Source organism: Paraphaeosphaeria sporulosa (assembly GCF_001642045.1).
Source record: "Paraphaeosphaeria sporulosa strain AP3s5-JAC2a unplaced genomic scaffold CC84scaffold_10, whole genome shotgun sequence".
Lineage (NCBI taxonomy): Eukaryota > Fungi > Ascomycota > Dothideomycetes > Pleosporales > Didymosphaeriaceae > Paraphaeosphaeria > Paraphaeosphaeria sporulosa.
Window position 1 is genome coordinate 183376 of NW_017253369.1, and position 16837 is coordinate 200212.

Genomic DNA, 16837 nt, shown 5'->3' on the forward strand with positions numbered 1-16837 from the left:
GCGTCGGACGACAATACCGTCAAGATCTGGGATGCGAGCAGCGGCGCGTGCCTGCAGACGCTCGAGGGCTATAGCAGTACTGTCCGCTCGGCTGATCTTATCTGTATACTTGCGTCGTTATACCCTGATAAGACTGTAACAGAACCCCAGCAACCTGTCTCCCAGGGAGTAACGATCAGTACAAATTATACCTGGATTTCTAATAATGCTCAAAACATGTTGTGGCTCCCTACGGAGTATCGACCAGCGTGCTCAGCTGTGTCGGGCAGATATGTTGGCATAGGTACAGGATCAGGAAAGGTTTGGTTCTGTCGCTTTCTGTGATATCTGTAGTGGTAAAGTATTACGCCTTCTCTTATATTATGTTAAATCGGCACTCAGAGAGGGATGGAGATGGACATGAATATATATGTTATTTCTTGCCACATCAAAGCCTCGAGAATCGCCATAGATAGCTATTACCCTGCTTAGTAGTGTTCACGCATCAGGTTCTGGCTGTTAGTATGTGTAGGTATTGTGTATACTAAATGCGAGATCGTAGACGCTTCTAGAAAGCCGCCGGCAAGCGCCACACTGCCGCAGCCATTCTTAGCATGTGATCTGCTACAGGCATAGCGTCGAATTCAATCCGGTGGGACACCGTCACATCTGAGCACACTACTACAAGCTGCTGCATGCCAAGTGCTGCGAGCAGCGCACGTCCTGGGGAACGCGTTTTTGTTAAATCCAGAAGGGTAGCTAGTCTTAAAGGGTTAGGGTTGGTTCTCGGGCAAGACAACTGAGGGAAGGGAAGGGGTTTTGTCGAGACGATAGTATCGTGGAGATATAACGAGTCAACAATATGGCCTGAGTATAATCCAAACGATAGATTGAGAAACAGGTTGAACACGAGTATGAGAGTTCATACTCAAGTTCCTATATACTTGAGCAATCCCATGATATCCCATGCTCCCCTGAAATCCCATGCTTGGTACATGTGGGATCCCATGGTACAGTCACGTGACGCTCTCGTCATGTGATCCCAGTGTCCCATGGCTTGGCGCTTGGGACAACCGTGAGACATTACCTAATCCTTGTGGGGCCCGAGGTCGTATGCCGTCATAAGCGACCTCTGCCCTTGCCCGCTTCTTGGGATCCTAACAGTTTTGACGATCTTGCTGTCCGCGCGGAGAAACTGCCGGCATGTGCCTATATTACCCTAAGTCGACATTGCGAGGCTGTAGTCTTGATCTTTGCTATCTTAGCCTCCTTCTTAGCCTACCGAGCTTTTCACAGATATGTAACGTCGCAAACAGACAGGGGGGGTCACAGAGGAGAGTCAAAAGACAACACTCATAAAATGAGCGACAGCACGGTCAACAGCGCGCTTTTTAGCGTCGGAGACTAACATGCTAGGAGAACGAGAGCTACAGAATAGATGCGCATTGCATTTGTTTGTTATCGAGGACACTTGGAGACAATCCGAAGGTACGGAAGAGAAAGCGTCCCGTTACACCGTCCGTCCCGGCACACCTGGATGGACGTTAGAATAGTTTCAGCTGATGCTTCAGTTTGTTTTCACGCACCATCAATGGCGTCCATGAGCTACATACATTTATGGTTTCCTGGGAAGTTGCAGGCGTGTGCTCAGGTGCTCACTTGCATTGTTTTGCACGTGCAAACAGGTAAAGATGTCGGATTTCATGTATTCTCGACGAGGCTCGGTCTTTGAGTTACCGAAAAGTGTATTTTGGGACTAGGGCGATGGTCAGCGACCTGATGAAGATCATATCTGCGCTCTCTATGCCCCGACACTTTGCTCATCCCTTTCGTTCTTTCAAAGCATCTTCATAATGAATCAAATTTGAGCCTGCCCAATTTTCAAAAGTCAGCTGTCCTATATTTTGTGATAAGATGATTCGGCGCTGCACACGGAAAGATGGTGAAGGATATGCCAAAGACCGTTTGATTGTACGATTTGCTTGCGCAGCATCCCTCACGATTGCCAAATTCTGGCGGCTTCGAACGGCTCAGTGCCAGAAGAACATGATCTCCAAAGCTTTCGGTCTTGCATCGGGCGACCTATCGATCATTCGAGGTATCAAACAAAGCAACGCATTAGGAACACCTCCCACAGTGCGCCGTACTTTGTGGTGATTATTCATGAGCCAAGGCCTTATTCGATCGATATTGGCCTGATAAGAGCTATCGCCAAGATTTTTGTCGTTGGCGTTGAGCCGAAGTTTTTCATGGAATGTGGCCCAGAGATCTTGCGCAAGACAATCATTTCGGGAACACGACCCCAAGGTAGCCACCATATCGATAAACACACAACCGAGCGAGAATATATCTGCACCGAAACCCCGCTTCTCCTGCATTACCACCTCAGGGGCAGCGTAGGTGCGGGTGTAGGAGATAGGTGACCCAGATTCGGCCTCAGCAGCACTCGAGTAGGCGCGTGCGATTCCAAAGTCTGCCAGATATACCTGAGAGGGTAAGTCGATATCGAAAGGATCCATGAGTTAGAAATCGGATGGATGTTTTGGTGCGTACCTTCCATTCTTGATCGATTGAGTCGAATTTTCGTCGAATCAAGATATTTCTTGGCTTAATGTCCATATGTTTCACATTGCTCTCATGAAGGAATCTTACCGTTCTAGCAAGGCACCCCATAAAGGTACTGAGGTATTCGGATCGTGGTTTTGTCGGATAGGTGGACGATGTATCTGTCACGTGATCCATGTATTGCTCGAGGTTGTACTCAGCAGCTGGATACAACAGAATCGCGAGGTCCTTCCTCAAGGTATAAGTTCCCACAACCCTAAAAATGTGAGAGTATAGAAGTCGCTGGAGATGTTCAACTTCAACTATGGCCTCTTCTCGCGTCACCCTTCGGCTGCATCGGACAGTCTTTCTGGCTAGCCGTATTCGACGGCACATGACGCTCTCAACAAGTGCGGTTCCACTATAACCCAGTGCCTTCTCTGTGTCGAGTGGTATTTTAGTCTCTTCGCTGGATTTGTACTCAAGGTGTTGTCCCCAACCGGACCAATCGAGCTCGTACAGGGGGTCAAGCAGTATTCCGCGTTCACGAAGATATTCTGTCCACTCGCTGTCAACCACTAGCAGCGGTTGCGGAACCTGCGATTTTTGCGCAACATTGCTGTCTCGGTGCATTATCGTGCGCTCTAACATTTCTGCACCACCCTTGGATCGAGCGAAAGCATACATGATGCGATCTACCCGTCTTCGGTGATGTGATGAAGATTCAATGGATCCTGCTTCGGTAAAATGCGACCGTGCAGTTTTGTAGCTAGAGGTGGTGGACCGGGCAGTTACATAGCTGGTAAGGCTGGGAGCTCCTGGAAGGTTGGAGCCTAATGGGCGCCGTGACGGTTTGGAGGTCTCAGGAGCTCCCATTGCCTCTGTGTTCAGACCAATGACACTCTCGGTAGATGAGGTTCGAGACATTGTTCGAGCCATGAGGGATATTGGATGAGTAGGGCGTGCGGTTGGGCAACAACGGGAGCTGATGTGGTGAACGTGGAAGACTCCCAAGTAGGCTACTTTAAGACACCTCCGCTGTCACGACATACGTGAACCGACTCCTCGATTTCGGGCGTCGAATTCACTATTTCCTGGAGGTGCTGTCGAAGGTCCGATGATGAAGGGAAGGTACAGGAGTTAGGTAGAGCCTGGGTGACCGCAGCCTTAAAACCCCGCGCGGCACGACCGGTGTGTGTATGCAAGTCAAAACAGGGATGCACTTAAGTCGGGATCATCAGCAGCAGGACAGCGACTGGAGCTTCAACTGAAGTCTCATATTCAAAATAGTGAAATTGCAACCTAGAGGAAGAGCACATATCGGGCAGTCTGTCGACCGTAGGACCTGCCCGTGTGGAGCGATGATCGATTGACGTTGTACGCGGAATGTGTGGGAAGCTCTGAAAGACAAACGGCGCAATGCCGAGACTTATGTCCATGTGTAAGCGGAACGGCATTAGAGATTTCGATATCGGTTTGAGATTCAACGAGTCGTATTAGTCGTCGATTATGAAGTGTGACCCGGCTAGGGTTAGAAGAGACAGAGTGTGACGCTAGCACGTATTGGGAAGCAACCGAGGAACATAGTCATCCAGTCCATCCAACAACTGCATCTCGCGCGTCGGCACCTAAGCGTATACTTGAGTCACCACCTGACCAGCGATAGCCTTTCGCTTCGCTGTGCTCTCAGCTGGCTGCAATGAGCTCGCTTGCTTCCACCGACCGTATACAGAAGCGAATGGCCGAATGGAGAAAGGCGTCTTCAAGTCGACGCGCCGAAACCAAGCCACCTCGCGACGGGCCGCGCTCTGGAACCCGAACCATGAACCATTCTGGCTAGGGCTTTCTGTGCACGTACCAAAAGGGACAGCGTCGGCTGATAGAGCGACGCATTCTACAAAACTAGCTGGAAAGGGCTTTCCCCCAGCTTCGGGAAGACCGACTCTACTGGCGAAATGCCCACTCCTACTCCATGTATGGGCACACTTCTTCAGCTTGCGTGGCTAGGCTGTTCGTTAGTCTGCCGAGCTGGAAGAGCACGCCTGAAACACGCGCCTTCTTCGATGCATCCACTTCGGCAGTAAAAGTATAAAAGATGTTCGCATAACCTTCAATTTAGTGGTCTTTTGCATCAAGCGTCTTATAGTCTGTCGCACTCACTATCATGTCCGACTCCCACCCGAAAGGATTTTCCCAGACAGGTTTCCAGCCTGAGAACGATGGCTTCTCTCAAGGCGGCTTCCAATCTGTATCGAACAGTGTCTTTCGAAGTGCGCCCCAACAGCAGCAAGGCTACTCACAGAGCGGATTTAGAGACGAAGATGGTAATACACTGAACGTTCCGGACGACGAAGCCTTCAAAATGCCGGCGTCAGCAACCAGAGAGAAGCGACCAGCACCTCCGCAGCCAAAGAAGAGGATAATTATCTGCTGCGACGGCACCTGGCAAAGCTCTGCCCATGGAACGCAGACCATTCCATCAAATGTGGCAAAGATGAGCCGCTCTATTGCCTCTTGGTACGTGGATGAGAATGGCCTGAAGGCCCCGCAGCTTGTATACTACGATGCCGGTGTTGGCACTGCCATGGGTTGGCTTGAAGCAAAGTGGACGGGTAAGTTCGTCCCAGATGCAACTTAGACATCGCTGATCTCTCGTAGGAGCGTTCGGTGGCGGTCTTGACGAGAATGTCTGCGAGGCATACAACTTCCTCGTGAACAATTACAGCCCTGGAGACGAATTGTTCTTCTTCGGATTCTCCCGCGGCGCTTACACTGTCCGGGCTTGTGCTGGGCTTGTGTGTCGGGCTGGTATCTGCAAACCGAGGGCCATGGGACAGTTCTGGGAGATGTATGCTATGTACAAGTCTATTGACCCGAGTACAGCTCTCGAAAAGAGCGCATGGGGAGAGCGGTGGGAAGCGGAGGGCTCACCACCCAAATTCACCATCAAAGTCAAAGGCGAGGACTGGGAATTTACAAAGGGCGCAGGGGCCGATTGGCTTGATAGCTCTGAGAAGAACGTCAAGATCAAGGTGGTGGGCGTATGGGATACCGTCGGAAGTCTCGGATACCCTGATAATGTATGGGTTGAGACCAAGGAAAAGAACAAGCCCTATGGCTTCCACAACACCGACATCCATTCGCGTAGGTGGATCATTCCAGCAAGCTATGTCAAAACTGACGCGTAATAGAGATCGAGAATGCCTTCCATGCACTGGCCCTCGAAGAGCACAGGAAAGCTTTCGGTCCAACACTGTGGTCGCTGCCAGAAAATAGTAACACCAACCTCATTCAGTGTTGGTTTCCGGGTGTAGGTTCAATCCTCATTATTAGTTGATTCAAGAGCTGATTGTTCCAAAAGGTTCACATCAATGTCGGAGGCGGCAGTGGTGATGGGATGAAAGACATTAAGCAGGGTAGCGATAACCCAGACGGCCCTAAAGACGTCACGAAGCCACGCCTTCTTGGCTCAATTGTTTCGAAAGCCCCCGCAAAGAGCAAAGGCGATCTAGAGATCATGAGCATTACCACCTTCTTCTGGATGGTGGACCGCTGTGTTCCTTTCCTACGATTTCAAATCGAGGACCACATCATGAACGACTATTACAAGGCTCTCGACAAGATCATGAGACGCGCCAAAGAGCACCCGAACACTCATGGCCACTATGGTGGCTGGGGTATTGCACCCATCATTGATTCGTACGAGGGCATCATGACCGCTGCTGGCTCTGAAGCTCGCACACCCGGCCACTACTTCTTGAACCACGACCCCGAGGCCAAAGATGCTGCGGAACACGAAGAAAACCCAGCGCACAGGCACAAGCACAGGCACAAGCAGACCAATGAATACATGCACCCCGTAGTGTATCACACGTTTGAGCAAGTATGGGAGCCTAGCGAAAAGATTCCTGAAGCTTTGCAGGGCTTCAGGCGCGAGCCGTTGGGCCCTGGCCTGGGTCACCATTGGATCAAGACGTACAAAGCGAACCAACCCGGAATACTAAAGCGCGGCTGGTCCTACCTTTGGGGTAAGGCCACACCATCAGACAGCGAGAACGACCTTGTATCTATCCCAGAGTTCGTCATTCCTCAGCAAGGGTGGCACAAGGATGGATTCTACTGGGTCCCATACGAGCGTGAGCTGATTACCGCGGCATCGAATCGCAGCATGCGACAAGGTGGCTACATGCCACCAGAAGAGCGGGAGAAGCTAGTAAAGGAAAAAGTGGATGAGATGAAGGTCGACAATGAAGGCCTCGAGTTTCTGCAAAAACTGGACGAGGATAACAAGCACACGAAGGAGTTTCTCGACTGGCGAAATAAGGAATTCACCGCGACAAATCCAGACTACCAGGAATGGTAGTCAATTTTGTTTTGAATTTACGTTTCTCCTGAATCCACGATTAATGAAAGCTGGTAATCTATGAGAATATACTACTGGATTGTTGCTTGAATCGTAAATGAAGCGCAACGATACAACTGGGTCGTACAGTGACTGTAACATGTATACGAAATCTGAAAGCGGACACCTTTTAGACATCAAAAATCTTGAAGGCCCTGGCATTAAATCCTGGTAGACGCCGGAAGGATCATAAACTTTCGCGATCTTCTTCATGAACGCCACTTTCTTAGCGCCATACACAGAAAGAGGATTCAGGTCCTTATCGGCATAGTCGAGGTACAGGTATTCCAGTACAGTGTCATGCTCCTCAACAAAACTGTGGATGCCGTTGGTTAACGCGAGGCCCTGGGTGAGGAAGAGTTCGTCGTCTTTGGCTTCGAAAGGTGAACTTGTACATGTCAAAGTTCTCGTAGTAGCGCTCCAAACCGAGGACGTGACCGCCTCTGGCTGTGCTGTTGGCAGCCCAGAGTGTGGACCGGATTGGGTGGACGCAAGAGATGCGCCATGAGCCAGAGGCTTTTGCTCGGATATCGGCGAGCATGATCGCGTAAAGACGGGCGGTCTCTTGGAGTGTGCTGAGGCCGAGTTTGATTAGGAGGCCTAGAAAACTATCCGAAGGGAGTGATGTAATGAAGCATTGACGGGGAGTTACGGTTGAGCTGTGAAGCATGTTGGAATTATGGAAGCACTTGAACCAGAGCAGAGAGCACCTGGCTAGCAATCCAAAAGATGGAGCCTGGGAACTAAAATCGTTGATGGCAATCGATCTTAGACCCGCCGATTGACTATACAAAGAGTGCAGAGGAATGCTTCATTTGTGTCGCGATGTTCTGCTTCTCGTGCTTGGACTTCGCTTGCTCAGCGTTGTTCGAAATTCACATGAAGAGATGCCATCATGGGTACCGGATTGGTCCCAAAATCTTCCACTTGAATATTGGCACTTCACTTACGAAGATATTGATGAATTCCAATGGTCTCTATCAAACAAAGCAATTTATAGGAAGTTCCACGATCCCAAGCAACGAAAGCCGTCTTGAGCTGCTTGTTCCGGGTTGCCGCTATGCACGGGTAGTAGAAAAAAGGCAGCCAGTTCGATTTCATCTACGACACCCAAAGGCAGATGAATCGATTTCTCTGTAAACTTGGCTACTTTGAGAACTTAGTCAATATAGAGAGTATTGACAACGACTCTTCCGCAGCTAAAAACCTTGGAAATGATGTGGCCTACGGCGAGCATAAGAGATCACCATACTACGAGCAATTTCGACGGATCTTAGCTATGTTCCTGTTGGGTGCTAGACTTCATCTTCATATGATTAGCTATAGCCGTGAGTACGTACATTTGATAGGCCTCGATCACTTCAAGGTCTATCATACTCTAAACCTAGCAGTACAAGAGCGTCTTTAATTTCAACAAAGCGACAAAATTCTCAGAGCATTCAACAATTATCTCCCACGGTATAGAATAAGCCTGATGGGAAATGGTGAAACGGTCATTGTACCAGATGCTGTTAGGCTTAGTGATAGGATATGCGTTCTTTCCAGCACCGTGAGCACATGTGCTCTAAGACCAAACAATCACGAAGCTGAACACTTGTAAGCGGTGATTGTTAGATGTTCACGTAGCGTTTCCGATCCGAACACGAGAAATTCGACTACGATCAGTATATCGCGCGTAATCGAGACAAAATAGAGAATTTAGAATACAATAACGCACGACTTCTAGCAGGATGAGAGCCCAAGCATCAACCATTTAGTAGCAGCAGAACGTACCACAGCACCTCAATGAAAGCCGCAGCGACTTCTACTTTACTAATCAACTGCTCAAATTGATGACGTAGGGCAGATCCTTGCACAAGATGACCATCCTACAGTGTACAGACTTTTCCCGGAAACGAACAAATCCTGCTATGCCGAGCCAAAATGCTTATATCCGGATCCAAGATCCTCCTTTTGACCAATCGCATCCTCGAGCATTCTGAGAAGGCGTTCACGTCCCGCCGAGGACCTCTAGCCCAGAGCTTCCATCCACCTCTTTACGAAGCCAGCGGCCCAATAGACGCGCAAGTGCGGTACCCTCTATCAGTCCTTCCATCGCGGTCACACGCGTTCTCCTAGAGGCGAAGTAAGCTCGTGGCCTTGTCAGAGGCCACTGTGTCTATGCAGCCTAAAAAATCTCCACCTATGTCGAACTTACATATGTCAGGTCATACGCGGTGCACAAGAAAATCCACGGCGGTGATGCTTGAAATGGCATGAGGTCTGGGCAACCGGGATCGGTGCGCTTTTGAATGGTAGCTGCGCCGGCGCCCATGGCAAGGATTGCGTATACGAGGGTGGATCTCATCGTGAACGGGCGAGTACGTATATCAAACTAAATCGTTGCTTCTTTTTGCAGAATCGAACTGTGATGGAATTAAATACCATGGAAGGTAGGCATACACTGGGTCTCTTATACTGTGGTAGCGTGTTTGATCGTCCAAATCGATAGTCAGATGCGGCCGACGAAGATCATGCCACTCACCATTTTAGGTCCTCTCCTTTCCTTTTCCACGCGCTGCAATATCGATGCTGTACCAAGAACATAAGAAGATTTAGGGCGACAGCATAAAGCCTGGTTTAGGCTGGAAGTTTTAAATTAAAGACTATCTATATTCGGACCGAATGTACCTTCTCCTTCCTAAGATGCCATCGGAGATATCCGTGAGGGCCGAGTGAAACTGTATCCGCTATTCTTCCTAGTATCTCGGTATAATACCCGAGCAGGGATCGCTATAGTACAGAAAGACCAACATTAATACTCTGGTTCATATGCAAGCTAACACTGGCAATTTGAAATATCAGTGTATCATCCTCATTCTAAAGTAATATCAAGCTGATGTTCTTGAAATCCCAGTTTATTCAGTTACAAGAACATATTATTTGGTCCAGATCAAGTATGTCGACCTGGGGAGCAATCTGCGAGTGGAGACAGAAGCATGACACGCAACAAATGCTACAATGTGGAGGACTGTTGAGATTGTAAACGTTTGAAGACTTCCCAAGGATCCAAATGTGCTAGCATGAACGAGCGACGAGATACTCCAATTATCGGGAGTGCGAATTGGAAACATGGATATGGATTGAATGAATCATAGCGCTTCTCAATGGAAATGAAAAAGGTCGCATCCATTCGCACCCGCGCCGTGTTCTTTCCTTCGGCTAGATCGTCGGCCATCTTGACATGTATCCACCGGCCTGGATAAGAAGGGAGTCCACCCAGGCCATCAATCGTGTATGCAGTCTTGTCGGCGTTAATTGGAGCGAACCCATCATTCCCATTCCTGAGACACTGGAATATTATTACAAGGCGTAGCGCTGCAAGGTATTTGAAATAGTCTTGTCGGCCGTTGCAATCTAGGTTGGGTATGTCAAAATCGCAATTTTCCGTGTCAAGTTCCGGAAAGAAAGCATCTACGTGTGCGGTAGCAATCCCGTCTTCGCGCATGTATGAACATAGGCCGTTGTTATATTTGTTAATAGGCCACTCCTAGAACCAGAACATATCTTCTGTTGGGTCCATACCAGTCTAGGACGTTGGCCGATCCGTCTAGCACTGGGGATCTCACAATCAGTCTCCGGAGCCCCTTTCTCGAGTCCGTATTTTGGTGAGATCTTGATATTGGCAGAGTTGATATGATCCGGTTTTTCAGCTTCAGTCATATTACTGATGTGGAAATCGACGTCATCCGAGAGATGCTTGGTTGTGATCTGTTTTGCGGAAGTAATTGTCAGTAAACAGGCGATGGAGAACGACGTGTGAAAGCATAATTTCAATAGAAGATGAAACTTAGAGTGGCAGTGCCATATCAAGGCAAAATACGCCAGAAGATTAAATATTCTGTGTACATAAAAGTTCGTAGGGCAGCTCACATCTTACGTACGCCGGTCGGAACTATGTAATTACTTAAGGATGCTCTGCATACTTTTCCCTAAGCGCTTCCTACTACAATATTCAACTCGGCAATCTGATCCTACTCGGCTCTGCCTCGATCCTCAAGCTTAAAGCGCGATTTCTTTTTTCATGCTACCTTCGACATATCTTGCATTGTGTAGGTTCCCGATTGTCCACATATGCGCACGTCCTGTGGTCGTCTCAGTCGTAGATCACGCAACTAATAGTTGCGACCCGATTAGCTTCCACAAGAAGTAAATCAGTTTCTTGACCGCATACTGGACTTTTTCAATACTAGGAGCGTGCATGTGCAGGGCGGTGCCTCTCTGCGCTCGTTTCCAGTGTACTCGAAGGATGGGTTGAGGGTGTTCGACGGTGCGGCGGGGCTGTGGAGGTTGCACAGGCCGAACAGTCCGTATCGCGTGCGGAGTAGTTGGGAAACGATTCTACAGGAGGCGTTTCATGCGGGGAAGTGGAATTGGGGGACGGAGTTGAGGATCTTGGTCAGGTGTGCGGATGCGGAGGTGTAGTGGGGGGTGCAACGGACATGGCCGAAGAGCTGGTTTGTATTGTTGTAAAGATATCCAAAGGACTGGGGTACGATAATAGAAGCCCTATCTCTAAGCTAATAGATGATTCTCGCCATGTGGAGATGCGATCCACGATTCGATTTGCACTGCTCATCAGGATCGGAGCCAGCTGATAATCCCCTATCCATGCACATTAACATTGGCTGGATGAGTGTATCAGGGAAATTCATCTACGAGTCGTGATATGAATTGACGGGCGATTCCATAGTCATGGTCAAGACCGAAACGTGACATGACCAAGGTGATGAAGCTACACATTCTTCTGACATCGAGAAACTGCGCCAGCAACTCAGAATCAGCCGTAGGCTCCGCTGAAGCAGGCACAGCAAGCATACTACCATGAACATGGAGCATGCCAGGCCAAATCGAATGTTTTGGCTATGAACATAATCTTGATAAGTTTCCGTGGCACAACTTGTCCCGGAAGGCTGTATTGCGAGACGCTATAGTGATACACCGGGAAACAGCTCCAAGTCAACCTCTCTCATACGTCAATCTTGGATTCTGTCGTAAATGTACCTTACAGCTTCGCGCCACCGGGTCAAAACAGGCCCTCGACCAATTTTTGAACCTTCCCATACAGTTCCCCTCCCTCCTCCTGCCCCGTCGCCCTCTTCGTAATGACCGGAATCTGATCCTTGTCTACCTTGTAATTCCGCAGATCGCTATCCAGCCCGAGGTCTTGCACAAGGTCAAGGATACGCTGACCGACCTTCTCCGCATCCTTCTTGTCATCCCCACTCTTGCTTTCTCCCAGGAAAGGAAGCAGCCTCGCAATCTGCTCCGCAGCTTCCGGCGCAGCGGCCTTGAGCTTGACAACGTGTCCGAGCGTAAGACAGCTCGTGATGCCGTGCGGAATGCCATACGGGCTCCCCAGCGCGTACCCCAGCCCATGGCTCAGGCCCAACCCGCCCTTCAAATTCGTACCGAGGAACCCCAGACTAGCAAATGCTGCAAGTTGCAGCTTCGTCAGGGTATCCTCGTCTCTGCTTCCCCCCTTATACGCCTTCAGCCCCTCGAACAAGGAAGCAGCAGCCTGCAAACACGTCCAGCGCGCCGGCATCTCCGGCGCCGTGGGGTGGTACAGCAGTTCGACTGCATGGTCCAACGCGCGCATACCAGTCGACAGCCACAGCCGCTCCGGCGTGTGCGAAGCAAAGGAGGCATCGTACAGGACAACGTTTGGCACTAGTTCCACCGCGCGGACGCCCGTTTTCACGCCATCCGCCTGCGTGAAGCCTGCCATCATCGTGCACTCGCTGGCTGACAGCGTCGTCGGGATGGCGATGTGAAACATCCACTTCCCGCTCTTCTCGTGCACGCGGTAGCTGATCGCCTTTGCGGAATCAATCGGGGAGCCCCCGCCAATGCTCAGCACGGTGTCGATCTTCTCGTCCTTCTGCACCATCTCAGTCGCCTCATCCAGCTGCGCGACCGGCGCGTGCTCCCCGATGTTACTGAACGTGCCGGCGTGCTGGGCGCCTAGTAGCTCCTCAACTTGCTTGACGAGCGGGGTCTTGGTGGCGAGGCTGTTGCCCGTGATGATGAAGGCTTTGCTTGATTTGCTGGGGAGGCAATCTAGGAGGTGCTTTGAGACGGTCGAAGGGCCGTAGTACAGCTTCGATATTTGAGTGGACGCCCAGAGGCCGGAGAGGGGGTGGGACGTTGCGTCTGTCATTTTTCTCTTCTCTTTTTGGAGGGTGGGTTGGGATGTACTAAAGGCCTTGCGGTGAGGGTTCTGGGGATGTAGTGAGAGGCTGGAGGGCCTGGCTCTTTGCAGTGTCGCTGTGATGCTACTGCGTGCTCTCAGGATGAGTCGGCTTGAAGTGGTGGGTATACAGGACACGGATAGCGGACGGAGCAACAACCGCATTTATCTGAATTGAGATAAGATGTCTTTTGCCTTTGTGAAGTCACGCACCGTCTCCCGAGGCACGGATGGATGTTGCGGCACTAGATGTGGAGGTGTCGCGATGACGTAACGCGAACTATCCCTATTTTATCTCCGAGCCGAGTAGTAACAATTGTGATACAGCATCTGTTCACTGGGGTTCAGGGGCTACTTTTTTCCCACGTATGAAGAAAGGCCTAACAGCATCGTCTCAAAGGCATGAGGACCCTGTCAACGTGCGCAGTCGGCGTTGATAGTCTCAGCCGACGACGGTAGAAATAGTTTCAAATCACTCGAATAGGACGTAATCACTCCCAAAACCCCCGTATGGACTCAGACAGATTTTATTAAATTTTAAGATCAAGGTAGATGTGACTCAGCGCCGTTGAGGGACTGGCCGGGTATCTTTGAGTACTTTTCGGCTGCTTATTCCAAGCGTTAACCTTACCTTCGCAATACAAATGCGCGTCCATTCGTTCGTAGTCTCATTCAGGGTCGTCAGGTTGAAGCGACGCCGTGTATATGCACACTCAAGCTCTAGCATGATGAGTTCGAGATGCAGCCTTTTAACAACACCAGAAACGCCGAGTAATGGGACCCAATATGAGTAAGGAGGAAATAGGCGCCGGCCGCGAGTTGAAGCCCAAATGTGCGTGCGGTCGGACTGGTTTGTTGAATACAGGAGGTGAAAATGAATCGTGGAAATGTGTGCTAAGTTAAGCTGCACACTTATGCCGTGATGCCGTTGGTCACAGTGGACGTGGCGGACTTTGCAGCCTCGACAAGATCATTCAGCGTTGTCTTTACGCCATTGGTAGGGCTAGCGTCGGCAGTTGATTCGCCGTTGGTCACGTCGCCGTTGATAATCCCGGTAGAGTGGAGCTCCTTCTCCATGTCAGTCACCTCGAGCCCATTGAATAGAGGGAAGAGGCCGTTTTCTTCCTGGAAGTTGTTGTGGACAATGTTGATCAGGTACCACGTGTCCATAACATCCTCAATGACGTAGCGCGACGGGCTGGTGGAGGCATGGCAATTCGCCCATTGCTGGCCTAGTCGATAGAACTCGTCCTTCCAGGCGAGGAAGCTGACCGCTTCGACGATGGTTGGCTGCACGATCTCTTTGCCGGGGAAGACACCCCAGGTGACTGCGTTGGGTCCCTCCGGGGAGTTGGTCTTCAGGTCACCGTCCTTGTTAACGGCGTAATACGTGATTTCAGGATCGCGCTCGATACGGGTGATCAGCTCTGCAATGTACTCAGGCGAGACCAAAACTTCGAGGTACGCCTTCTGGTAGACGTAACCGTGCGCTGGGCCCCATCCGTACACTGGGTGGTTCGACTTGGCGCCGTTCACAGGAGGCTGAGAGTTGATGGTGAAGAAGCCACGGCGGTTGAGGTCGATGAGGTTCTGTTGGAGGGTATCAGCTTCCTTGGAAATGGCCGACTCGCTCCAGGGCAACGACTCAAGATTGCCGGACATGTACTTGACGAAGATCTCTGAAATGTCCCTGATGGATGTTGGCTTTCCCCAGAGCTTGATATTCTGCTCATTGCTGCCCTTCAGACCAATACCGTATGCATCGAATTCACCAAAGGCGGGGGAACGGGCATCACCCCAGCGACCGTTAGGAAACTCGTCCCAATCCTGCGTCCGAGCGATGTACGAGCGGTTGCGGTTGCGCCAGAAGATAGGTCGAACGTTTTCCTCGCGGCGCTTGAGACCGAGGGACGGTCGCCATGGTAGGGGCTTCTGCAGCGGGCTCTCCACGTCGGGGAGGAGGTCCAGCTCTTCAAGGACCATGCGGCTGGACTGGGCGAGATTCATCGTGTAGCTTCAAGGTCAGCATAGACTTTCATAGCGCGATACATGCTTCACTTACAAGTGCAGGTGTAGAATGCCGGCGTCTATCAGCTTGCGGCACATGTCGGCCACTAGGCCCTTTCCGACCTCACGGACTTCCGAATCGTCGTTCTTAATGGGATCGAGAGCTTGCGTCCAGGGCTCGGGGACCTTGATCTTGGACCATTTCGCGCGGCGGAGAAAAGAGGCGTGCGTGGAAATGGGCATGATGCCAGGAATGATGGGGACGTTGATGCCCTTGGCGCGGACCTTGTGCACCCAATCGATGAAGATGTCCGTGTCGTAAAACATCTGTGTAACGATGAAGGTTCCTCCGGCATCCACCTTCTCCTTGAGATGGTCGATGAGCTCGTCGACATTGTCGTTGTCGTCGCTCCCTTCCGAGTACCCCGCCACGCCGATATCGAAGTGATCTCCGTACTTTTCGCGAATGTATTTGACAAGGTCTTTCGCGTATTTGAACCCACCCTGGACTGCCTGCCACTTCTCAGACTCTCTCGGCGGGTCGCCGCGCAGGGCGAGAATGTTGGTGCACCCGGCCTCGTAGGCTGTGTGCAGCGCCTCGTCGATCTTGGAGCGCTCCATGTCTGTGCATGTCAGGTGCATGCACGTCTCGAGACCGTAGACGCTCTGGGCGACCTTGACCATCTCGCAGGTCAGGCTGGAGAGGCTGCCGCCGGCGCCCCAGGTTACGTCGATGAATTTGGGACCGAGGCCGTGCATGCGGTCCATGCGGTCGTAAAGATTCTGGACACCCTGCGAGGAATCAGCTATGTGCCTCGGTCACGGCTTCCCTGTGGGTTTCTAGGTACCTGGGCGGTTTTCGGCGGGAAGAACTCGAAGGAGAAGGTGGGCTTTCCCTCCTCCTTCGACTGCGCGAGCATCTTGGAGATGTGCATGGTGGCGGTGAAGAAAACGAAATGCTACAAAGCGAAAAGGAAAAGAATCGGGCGCTTCGTGAAGTCCCCTCTGCTGTCTATGCGGCGGCTCGTCAGCGCAACCCCACGCTGTATATGGATGTCACCCGGGGGTTTTATGACATACACCGGAAGCCGAGCAGCGAGCAGGCGCCCTGCGGAACAGCAGCTGCAGTCGAATCTAGGTGAGCTGGCTATCCAAAGTAGCGATTGCGGGCCCAACGATCCGCGAGCTGGCGATGCATGAACCACGAGTGGATTGTGGGAAAGTGTTTAGCGTGCGTATGCGAGTGGGAGGTGCAGCAGAGGGGAAACAATTGCTAGCGGCCATCTGAAGAACCCACGGCGTCGGCGAGATCGGGGGCGCCAAGCGCTGACCCGTTCGGGCGGTCATTCTGCGCGGCCCGTTTGCTTTGTCTCCGTCTTCACTGCATCTTGCCATTCAACTGAAATTGGCCGTCCACTGCCGTCTCTCGTCGTGCGGGGAGAGCAACCAGTCTCTGTCGGAGAAACTACCCCGCTGTGATACTGCCCAGCGACCCCTGCTGCGTGGGGTTGCAAGGTTCGTATGCAAGAGCGCAGCGCGAATTGCTTCGTCCCAAATGCCTCCTCAGTGTCCGCAGAGTGGTGTTTCTGCATGTTGCGCGGCGCAATTGGATTCTAGGTAGACACATCAGGCGTTCGTATCCGGAGACATTGCCATTCCTGTTCCTGAACAGC

At 51.2% G+C, this 16837-nt stretch overlaps 8 protein-coding genes across 8 annotated transcripts; 2 read left to right on the forward strand and 6 right to left on the reverse strand.

The window, feature by feature from the left end:
- Positions 1 to 2276: 2276 nt before the first annotated feature.
- Positions 2277 to 3604, reverse strand: CC84DRAFT_190173 (uncharacterized protein). Its single transcript, XM_018185523.1, has one exon. The coding sequence runs from the start codon at positions 3460 to 3462 to the stop codon at positions 2416 to 2418; it is 1047 nt and encodes a 348-aa protein (XP_018031723.1). The 5' UTR covers positions 3463 to 3604; the 3' UTR covers positions 2277 to 2415.
- Positions 3605 to 4885: 1281 nt separating this feature from the next.
- On the forward strand, positions 4886 to 5711 carry CC84DRAFT_1100482 (uncharacterized protein; the record flags this gene model as incomplete). Its single annotated transcript, XM_018174869.1, has 2 exons — positions 4886 to 5135; positions 5182 to 5711. The coding sequence occupies 2 exons, from the start codon at positions 4886 to 4888 to the stop codon at positions 5709 to 5711; spliced, it is 780 nt and encodes a 259-aa protein (XP_018031724.1).
- An 89-nt stretch (positions 5712 to 5800) lies between these two features.
- Positions 5801 to 7215, forward strand: CC84DRAFT_190189 (uncharacterized protein). The gene has a single exon (XM_018185524.1). The coding sequence runs from the start codon at positions 5921 to 5923 to the stop codon at positions 6884 to 6886; it is 966 nt and encodes a 321-aa protein (XP_018031725.1). The 5' UTR covers positions 5801 to 5920; the 3' UTR covers positions 6887 to 7215.
- Positions 7216 to 7232: 17 nt separating this feature from the next.
- CC84DRAFT_1228381 (uncharacterized protein) lies at positions 7233 to 7595 on the reverse strand (the record flags this gene model as incomplete). The annotated part of the gene is made up of 1 exon (XM_018183635.1): positions 7233 to 7595. One exon carries the CDS (start codon positions 7593 to 7595, stop codon positions 7233 to 7235), a length of 363 nt encoding a protein of 120 aa, XP_018031726.1.
- A 1288-nt stretch (positions 7596 to 8883) lies between these two features.
- On the reverse strand, positions 8884 to 9336 carry CC84DRAFT_1167586 (uncharacterized protein). The gene is made up of 2 exons (XM_018179210.1): positions 9123 to 9336; positions 8884 to 9039 (listed from the first exon to the last, which is right to left on the reverse strand). Exons 1-2 carry the CDS (start codon positions 9270 to 9272, stop codon positions 8962 to 8964), a joined length of 228 nt encoding a protein of 75 aa, XP_018031727.1. The 5' UTR covers positions 9273 to 9336; the 3' UTR covers positions 8884 to 8961.
- Positions 9337 to 9920: 584 nt separating this feature from the next.
- On the reverse strand, positions 9921 to 10627 carry CC84DRAFT_1179454 (uncharacterized protein; the record flags this gene model as incomplete). Its single annotated transcript, XM_018180417.1, has 2 exons — positions 9921 to 10256; positions 10490 to 10627. The coding sequence occupies 2 exons, from the start codon at positions 10625 to 10627 to the stop codon at positions 9921 to 9923; spliced, it is 474 nt and encodes a 157-aa protein (XP_018031728.1).
- A 1130-nt stretch (positions 10628 to 11757) lies between these two features.
- CC84DRAFT_1167588 (Dehydroquinate synthase-like protein) lies at positions 11758 to 13409 on the reverse strand. Its single transcript, XM_018179211.1, has one exon. It carries the CDS (start codon positions 13125 to 13127, stop codon positions 11991 to 11993), a length of 1137 nt encoding a protein of 378 aa, XP_018031729.1. The 5' UTR covers positions 13128 to 13409; the 3' UTR covers positions 11758 to 11990.
- A 262-nt stretch (positions 13410 to 13671) lies between these two features.
- CC84DRAFT_1126968 (methylenetetrahydrofolate reductase 2) lies at positions 13672 to 16415 on the reverse strand. Its single transcript, XM_018175758.1, has 4 exons — positions 16245 to 16415; positions 16013 to 16176; positions 15220 to 15956; positions 13672 to 15171 (listed from the first exon to the last, which is right to left on the reverse strand). The coding sequence occupies exons 2-4, from the start codon at positions 16097 to 16099 to the stop codon at positions 14070 to 14072; spliced, it is 1926 nt and encodes a 641-aa protein (XP_018031730.1). The 5' UTR covers positions 16100 to 16176; positions 16245 to 16415; the 3' UTR covers positions 13672 to 14069.
- Between the last annotated feature and the right edge of the window lie 422 nt (positions 16416 to 16837).